The 8,720-nt window shown below is 42.4% G+C and overlaps 1 protein-coding gene across 1 annotated transcript; it reads left to right on the top strand.

Moving 5' to 3' along the window:
• Positions 1-4,912: 4,912 nt before the first annotated feature.
• On the top strand, positions 4,913-7,716 carry LOC113016212 (frizzled-7-A-like). The gene is made up of 2 exons (XM_026158864.1): positions 4,913-6,995; positions 7,137-7,716. The coding sequence occupies exon 1, from the start codon at positions 5,282-5,284 to the stop codon at positions 6,941-6,943; it is 1,662 nt and encodes a 553-aa protein (XP_026014649.1). The 5' UTR covers positions 4,913-5,281; the 3' UTR covers positions 6,944-6,995; positions 7,137-7,716.
• The last annotated feature ends 1,004 nt before the right edge of the window (positions 7,717-8,720 follow it).

Genomic DNA, 8,720 nt, shown 5'->3' with positions numbered 1-8,720 from the left:
GAAAACACCACCACCTCCACACGACCAGCCTCTGTGCCTGTCTGCTGCCAGCGTGAAGAGGACACTCATCACCATCAACGCCCGGAAAGCAGCGGGTCCAGATAACATCCCTGGTAGTGTGCTGAAAGACTGCGCAGAGGAGCTGAAGAATGTCTTCACAGACATCTTTAACACCTCCCTGAGGCAAGCCACTGTCCCATCATGCTTCAAGACTGCCACCATCATACCTGTGCCAAAGAAACCATCCCCAGCCTGTTTCAATGACTACCGCCCCGTGGCACTGACACCCATTATTATGAAGTGCTTTGAACGACTAGTCATGTCACACATCAAATCCACCCTACCTCCCACCCTGGACCCACACCAGTTCGCATACAGAGCGAAACGATCCACAGAGGATGCAATCTGCTCTGCCCTCCACCCAGCCCTAACTCATCTGGACAAGAAAGACTCATATGTGAGAATGCTGTTCATAGACTTTAGCTCAGCATTCAACACCATAATACCACAACAACTCATCTGTAAACTGGACAGACTGGGCCTCAGCACCTCCCTCTGCAACTGGCTGCTGGATTTCCTCAGCCAGAGGCCTCAAGCGGTGCGTGTGGGCAACAAGGTCTCAAACAGCATCACCCTGAGCACGGGGGCTCCACAAGGCTGTGTGCTCAGTCCTCTGCTCTTCACCCTGTTGACACATGACTGCACGCCAACCTACAGCTCCAACCACCAAGTTTGCGGACGACACAACGCTGGTGGGGCTCATCACCAAGGGCGATGAGACCCACTACAGGAAAGAGGTTGAGCTCCTGACCACGTGGTGCAGAGACAACAACCTCCTGCTAAATGTCAGTAAGACCAAGGAGATTATTGTCAACTTCCAGAGAGGCCACACCTGTCACCCCCCATTGACCATCGACGGCGCTGCGGTGGAGAGGGTGAGCAGCACCAAGTTCCTGGGGGTGCACATCAGTGAGGACCTCTCTTGGACCACCAGCACAGCATCACTGGCCAAGAAAGCACAACAGTGCCTCTACTTCCTGCGCAAACTCAAGCGGGCAAGTGCTCCACCACCCATCCTGACTACATTCTACAGAGGAACTATTGAAAGTATCCTCTCCAGCTGCATCACTGTGTGGGGCGGTAGCTGCACTGACTATAACAGAAAAGCTCTACAACGCATTGTGAGAACAGCTGAGAGGATAGTTGGTGTACCACTCCCCTCCCTGCAAGACATTTACACCACTCGCCTCACCCGCAAAGCCATCACAATTGTCAACGATGCAACCCACCCCGCGCACTGTCTGTTCAGCCTCCTGCCCTCTGGAAAGAGATACAGAAGTCTCCGCTCCCACACTACCAGGCTCACCAACAGCTTCATCCACCAGGCTGTGAGACTGCTGAACTCTCTTCCCTCCCGGCTCCCAGCCAGCAGAATCACCAGATTGGCAGAAGTATAGTAGACAGATTGGACTCTACCCCCCCACCCACGCACACTCTCCAACAAGGAAACACTCTCTGAACCAAGAACTGAAAACATTCCTGACTTGCATTGCAATTGCACACACCTGCTGCTATATATATATTTTTAGTATTCTTTTAGCACTATTTATATTATTATATTACTATTTATTACCTTATTGTTAGGGCTGTTTTTGTTTTTGTTGTGCATCTGCACCTTATTGTTGTCAATGCCTACGCATGGGACAGTGTGAAACGTAATTTCAATTCCTTTGTATGGCAAGTACATTTGAAGAAATTGACAAATAAAAGTATTCTATTCTATTCTATTCTATTCTATTCTATTCTATTCTATTCTATTCTATTGTGTGTTTAACCTCTTCATTTTTCTCTGCTATTCCAGATTTATCTTCATTTGTAAAAAGACTTATCCACACAGTTCATACTGATTTGTCCGATGACACCACGTGAACATACAGGGAAAACCTCGGGTTAACCTACAGCCTGGTTTTTAGGATTTTTTATTAGGTGTTCGTACCTGGTACCAGGTACCAGGTACTTTTTAATACCTGCTTGGCCTTGCCTCAAAGTCGTCTATTGTTGTGTTGTGTTTGACATCATACAGATGGCGTCACAGGACTTTGGATGTTGCTATAATCACCCCACACATATTAGGCGGTACTCAATTGTAAGGCAAAATGACCAAAACTGAGTAGAGTTGAGTCAAGTTGGAACTGGTCAAAAGAAGCATTAATGAGTAACAAGCTTCGTGTGACCGCTTATCATGATTTGCAATGTTAGTGTCAGTGAATCCAGCAACAGAAAGATACTCTGCGTAGCTGAACTCGCTTCATTGTGCAGGGCTCAGCTGTCTTTCAATGAACAAGGGTGAAAGCGATGTGAGCTGGACAGACTGTCAGCAAAGGAGGAAAAACAAAGACAGGAAGTAAAGCTGACAGCGGTGTCAGAGAGCCCAAAGATTACAAAATTAAAAAAAAAAATGAGAACAGAAATGATTTAAAATCTAAATAAGAAAAATCCCAAACCGCAATAAGACTTGAAAAATACATTTTTAAATTTCAGTTAGGGCTTTAATCACCACACCAACTATGCTATTTTTGAGATCAAAGTCCACAACATTATGACTAGTGCACCATTGCTTTTTAAAGTGAGTCTCTGGTGCTCACTTTAAAACACTTTTGGTTTTCTAGCGTTTAAATCCAATGATCCTATGTAAGAATCAAAACAGCAACTTCCCACAGCTGGAGAAACTCTGTGAAGTCAACTATGGATGAAGCCCAGCAGCAGCAGTACCCCCCCCCCCCCCTAACACCACCACCACCTTGTGTGATGTTTGATGGGAGGAGGAGTCAAGTGTGATGCCCTGAGCTCTTAATGCGTCCATCGTTCCTCCCGCTGAGCCGCTGCATCTGCATTTGTGTCTGATGCAACTGTTGCACGAGCTGGTTTACACGATCAACATGTTGACAGAGAGACGAGAAGCAGACGAGTAAAGTTCAGTGTGATGAAGGTCAAACAGATGCGGAGGAGATAAAAACACCATTTTACAGCTTTTCTATCGTCTTCATGTTTTTGTGTTTCCTATAACAGGTGTGGTTTAATTTGAAGGATCACAATGACACGAAGAAAACGATCAAAATAAGAGTAAAGGACAATTAAATAAGCAGTAATGTCAAGAAAAATATGGAAGTACTAATAAATCTTTCACTGAATAATCACAATATTTACAGTTTTTGACAGAAAGTTGCTTTTCACTAATTCTTTGTTCTAAGAGGAAATTAAATTGTAGTGTTTCATTTTAAATAAAAATTTAAAAAGACATAGTACATTGTCTTGTGTTGTAATTGCCTGCCATATTCTTATGTCACACGTCTGCTTTTTAGCTCCACATCACATTTTGTCAGTTCCTGCCTTTTTCTTTTTTCCTGTCTTTAACGGTCTTCATGATGGATTTCAGGGAACCTGACAGGAAACACTTATCACTCCAATAAAAAACAAAATACAACAAAACATTAGTGATAAACAAATGTTTCAGTGATGGTATTTCTTGAGTTCCAAAAGGTTCACAAGTCCATAAACACACTAAATATCTGATGGTAGGACAAACATTCTCTTGACATAAGCATGCAATACACAAAAGAGTTTCAGTCATGCAGAGCCAAAGAAGGAGGAAGTCTGATATCAAGATGTTTGTTTTTCTCAACATGTTGGAAACTTAAATCATTTTATTAGTGTGGTAAGGGTTTGAGCTACTTTTAAGGTCGTGTCCTTTGTGTTTCCACCCAGATGCAGCAGAAATGTGTGAGATGTTTGAACATGCAGGAAGTTTTGGTGAAATCTTATGCAGACATCTGCTGAGATTTCTGATCTGTCCAGGTGGTTATAAAGGAAAACACATGAGATTATGACCAGTTGACACAAGCGCATTTAAAAAAGTTTTTTTTCTCGAGAAGCAGAAAATAAGACAGAATTGAGTCACCTATTTACAAACCAGACAAATGGAACAGAAGATGAAAAGTTTGTTGTTGAAGGATGTCTGAGAGTTCATGCATCTGTTAAACTGAAAAGAAAAAATGAATGTAGGGAATAAAGAGTCTAACTTTAGTGTAATTGTGTTTGTTTCACAGCTGTGGTTCAATCAGGTTCAAAGGAAACTTTATTCGTCTCTGAGGAGAAGCAGCTGATAGACACATGATAGATAAGATTCAATAAGAACATAATGAATGTGCAGAATGATCACTTCCAAAGATATTTTTGTGATTTCTTTTAATGACCGAAGCCAGACTTCCACTCTTGTTTTATTTGTAGATATTCACTCATTGATGTTATATTTTAAAGTTTTTGTTGCAATTTTTTGCTTCACTCCTTTAATTTTAAGGCTATAAAATAAACAAATAAATAAATAAAATATATAAAAATAAAAATAAATAAATATTTATTTTGTAAATACTTTGTATTTGTTACATTTTCTCTATCAGGATTATGTTATACTTCTGTTTTCAGTTTGCTTTGACTGAAAACCACTCTAGTTTTTATATGTGCTAAATGAATGAGTATAATAGAAAGGTTTTATTTGGTTAGGAAACAATTTGCCATCAGTAATCTGCACATAAAATGAAGCAAGAAGTACTGAGCACTTACACTATTTCCACCTGACTTTGAATGCACAGGAGGATTTCTTCTTTATTTCATTGAAATAAACAGAAACAGTTAAACTCTGCAGGATTCCTACACTCGCTTTCCTTTAGCAACGCCCCGCCCCCTTTCAGCAGCAGTGACCAATAAGTCAGGAGACTCCTGAAAAAACAAAGTGTGTGATTGGAGCAGAGGAGGCTGGTTTCAAGGAACCCCCTCTCACTCTGCTCTTTTGCTGGGGAAGCGGGGAGAGGGAGGGGTGCCTGAAAACCATCAGAAACAGACAGAGTGTGAAGGGTCCTGCAGACTGAGGAGAAAGAATAGAGGTCTGGCAACTTCACAGACAGACGGACAAGCTGTGGATTTACTGTTAAACTTAACTGCAGTCCAGACTACTTGATCCACATTGGACTGTGGGTGACTCTCAGGGAGAGTTTTACTGCTTCATTGTGTGAGAGAAAGGACTTTTCTTTGAGATATGACTCTGAAAGGATTCATAAGCAGACCATCACCTTTTCCTAAGAGAGGACTATACTTTGAAATACTTTGAATAAATATTTTTTTCTAACATTAGTTGAATAATAAAGGGGTCTTTGCACTGTGTTTGCAACCTTTATTAAAACCTTTTAAAAGTTGATCAAACTTTTTTGGAGTTGGATCTGCTGTCATGGCTTTGGGGGGACACTGCTCCTTTTGCTGGTGGGTTTGGGGATTCACTCTGGTATATCTCTTCCAGCCTTGCAACAGTCAGCATGATCGAGGAATTTCCATCCCTGAGCATGGCTTCTGCCAGCCCATCTCCATCCCCCTGTGCACTGACATTGCCTACAACCAGACCATCATGCCCAACCTGCTGGGGCACACCACCCAGGAGGACGCCGGGCTCGAGGTGCACCAATTTTATCCTCTGGTCAAAGTCCAATGCTCCTTGGACCTTAAGTTCTTCCTGTGCTCCATGTACGCACCGGTCTGCACCGTTCTAGACCAGGCAATCCCTCCCTGCAGATCTCTGTGTGAGCGGGCTCGGCAGGGCTGCGAGGCACTCATGAACAAATTTGGATTCCAGTGGCCTGAGAGACTGCGCTGTGAGAACTTTCCCATCCATGGGGCAGGAGAGATCTGCGTCGGTCAAAACACCACCGAAACCGAGGGCCCTACCTCGGACCCCACCCCAAGTCTTTCTGAGCTTGTGACCTTTCCTCCATACATTTGGGGCAACCAGCCTTTCTTCTGCCCCCTGCAGCTCCAGGTGCCCTCCTACCTGAATTATCACTTCCTCGGAGTGAAGGACTGTGGCTCCCCCTGTGAGCCCTCCAAACCCAATGGGTTGATGTATTTCCAAGAGGATGAGCTAAAGTTTGGGCGGCTCTGGGTTGGAACCTGGTCTATTCTATGTTGTGTCAGCACCCTTTTCACTGTCCTCACCTATCTGGTGGACATGAAGCGGTTCCGATACCCAGAGAGACCAATCATCTTCCTGTCAGGCTGCTATTTCATGGTGGCGGTGGCGTACAGCGCTGGCTTCCTGCTGGAGGACCAAGTAGTGTGTGTGGATAGGTTTAAAGAGGATGGCTACAAGCTGGTGGCTCAAGGCACCAAGAAGGAGGGTTGCACCATCCTGTTCATGATCCTCTACTTCTTTGGCATGGCGAGCTCCGTGTGGTGGGTGGTCCTTTCTCTCACTTGGTTCCTGTCTGCTGGGATGAAATGGGGTCACGAGGCTATTGAAGCAAACTCGCAGTACTTCCACCTGGCAGCCTGGGCGGTGCCAGCGGTGAAGACCATCACCATCCTGGCTACGGGACAGGTGGACGGTGACCTGCTCACTGGTGTCTGCTACGTGGGGATCTACAGCGTGGATGCACTGCGTGGTTTCGTGCTGGCGCCTCTGTTTGTCTACCTCTTCATCGGAACTTCTTTCCTGCTGGCTGGCTTTGTATCACTCTTCCGTATCCGCACCATCATGAAGCACGACGGCACAAAGACCGAGAAGCTCGAAAAGTTGATGGTGCGAATTGGTGTGTTTAGCGTGCTGTACACAGTGCCTGCCACCATTGTCATCGCCTGCCATTTCTATGAGCAGGCCTTCAGATCGCAGTGGGAGGTAACCTGGCACATGCAGACCTGCAAGCACTTTGCTGTGCCATGCCCAGCATCAAACTTTGCATCAAACACGCCAGACTTCACCGTCTTTATGATCAAGTACTTGATGACCCTTATTGTGGGCATAACATCAGGGTTCTGGATCTGGTCAGGGAAAACTCTACAGTCGTGGCGTCGTTTTTATCAAAGACTGATCAATAGCAGCCAGGGAGAAACCACCGTGTAGTACCGAAGAAATTAAAAACCTCTAACAGCCTGAGGTTGATGGACTACTTGAGGTAAAGGAGACATTAGTTTAGTGCTCAGTGGATCTTTGAGTGTTTTGGATCTCAGTGTACATACATGTAAGAAACTGTGTCATAAAATAGAAAAAAACTTCCTGAAAATCTGACGTCCACTTCATCTTTTTAACTTTTCAGACTCAAACTGGATTATCAGCCTCTGAAAAACTCAGTGACCTTTTTATTTCATGGGTCTGCCATGGATCTGGAAGTTTCCTGTTCTCTCTCTCTCATTTTTTTAGAAGAAGGAAACAAACGAAGCAAAAAACAAAACAAAGCAAAACACCACTTTGATCTATGGATAAACCTGATTCATTTGTCCAAATCTTAAGATGTGTTTTGTCCTCCCAAAAGATCCAAAAGCCTTAAATTCATATTAAATATTTCATTTTTGTTCAAAGATACTGGCAACAATTTCCTCCAAATTTCCCTGTAACTGATTTCATGATTAATAGATTCATTAATTAGTTATGGATGGTTTAGTCTATAAACAATTGCTTTGTCTTGTTTGGTTTGCCGGTGGTTGATCTGGACCTTCATTTCATTGCACATATCGTTACAAGTAAAAGTCTTGCATTCAAAAGCCTCCTTAGATAAAAGCCAAGGATGGACTCCAACTGTTCTACATCAATGATGATGTGGTTGGTTTTTTTTTTTTTGTTATTGTTGTTTTTTTTAATATGCTATTTATTTCCCTATTTTGTTCAAAGAAAGCTTTACTATATTAACATTGTAGAAACATGAAATAGGTTGTCGGAATAACAACAAAATTACAAATGAGAGTGGTAAAATTCATAGAAATTTAAATTCAGTCCAATTATAAACTCAGCAGTTATAAGAACAGCAGAATAAACATAAAAAAGTTTTTTTTTTGTCATTTTGATTTTTCTTTCTGTAACAGTGGTGTCATGTGATGTCGCCTTCTCTAAAACACAAACTCTCCCCGTCAGGCTGTGGCAGGGTTAGTTCAGCGAGATGACAGGAAGACCAAGTTTTAACAACAAAATCAGTAAAACTGAATCTTTGGAAACAGCCTTGCACCAAAACTTTTTTAATTGAAAATTATAGATGCTTGATGTTGGGATATGGGGGTTGATAATTAAATAAATGTTTTATACTTATTATGTTTATAACACAATAAAACTGCGTGGAGGGGCAGACTAAAGCAAAAACAGAATAATAATATAAAAATTCAGGGAATGTGGCTGAATTCTAGACCACTGTTCATGGAAACTAATAGAAGGCTAACCGGTATGTGTTGATTGTGGCTGTCACAATATCAGAATATCACTACATCATTTATTCCATGTTTTTGGCAACTAAATAAAACTTAAAGAGCAATTATTTGGATTCAATGTAAGTTCCTGGCATGATATTAGTGTTGTATTTTCTGCCATCATATTCAGTATATAGCAACAGCCAAGAGTGTGAAGTTCAACTGTGATCCTTATTATTAATGCAGACATTTTGGACTCATCAATCTGTCTCAATACTGCATTTTGAAAGTCTGTTATAATATATAATATAATATACAGGCATAATTTTTAATGACACTATTTAAAGACTTATACTATTTTCGTTATCTATAGCAGGCATTTTAAAATATTTTTGTGTAATTAATCATCCATCCATTCGCTTCCGCGTATCCTTTTCAGGGTCGCGGGGGGCGCTGGAGCCTATCCCAGCTGTCATAGGGCGAGAGGCGGGGTACACCCAGGACAG

Source organism: Astatotilapia calliptera, chromosome 23 (assembly GCF_900246225.1).
Source record: "Astatotilapia calliptera chromosome 23, fAstCal1.2, whole genome shotgun sequence".
In the NCBI taxonomy this organism is placed as follows: Eukaryota; Metazoa; Chordata; class Actinopteri; order Cichliformes; family Cichlidae; genus Astatotilapia; species Astatotilapia calliptera.
The sequence above is the reverse complement of the archived record's forward strand: the minus strand, read 5'-3'. Positions and strand labels throughout refer to the sequence as shown.

Coding starts and splice junctions, on each gene's coding strand:
- LOC113016212 (XM_026158864.1), top strand. CDS start 5,282: ATGGCTTTGGGGGGACACTGCTCCTTTTGCTGGTGGGTTTGGGGATTC.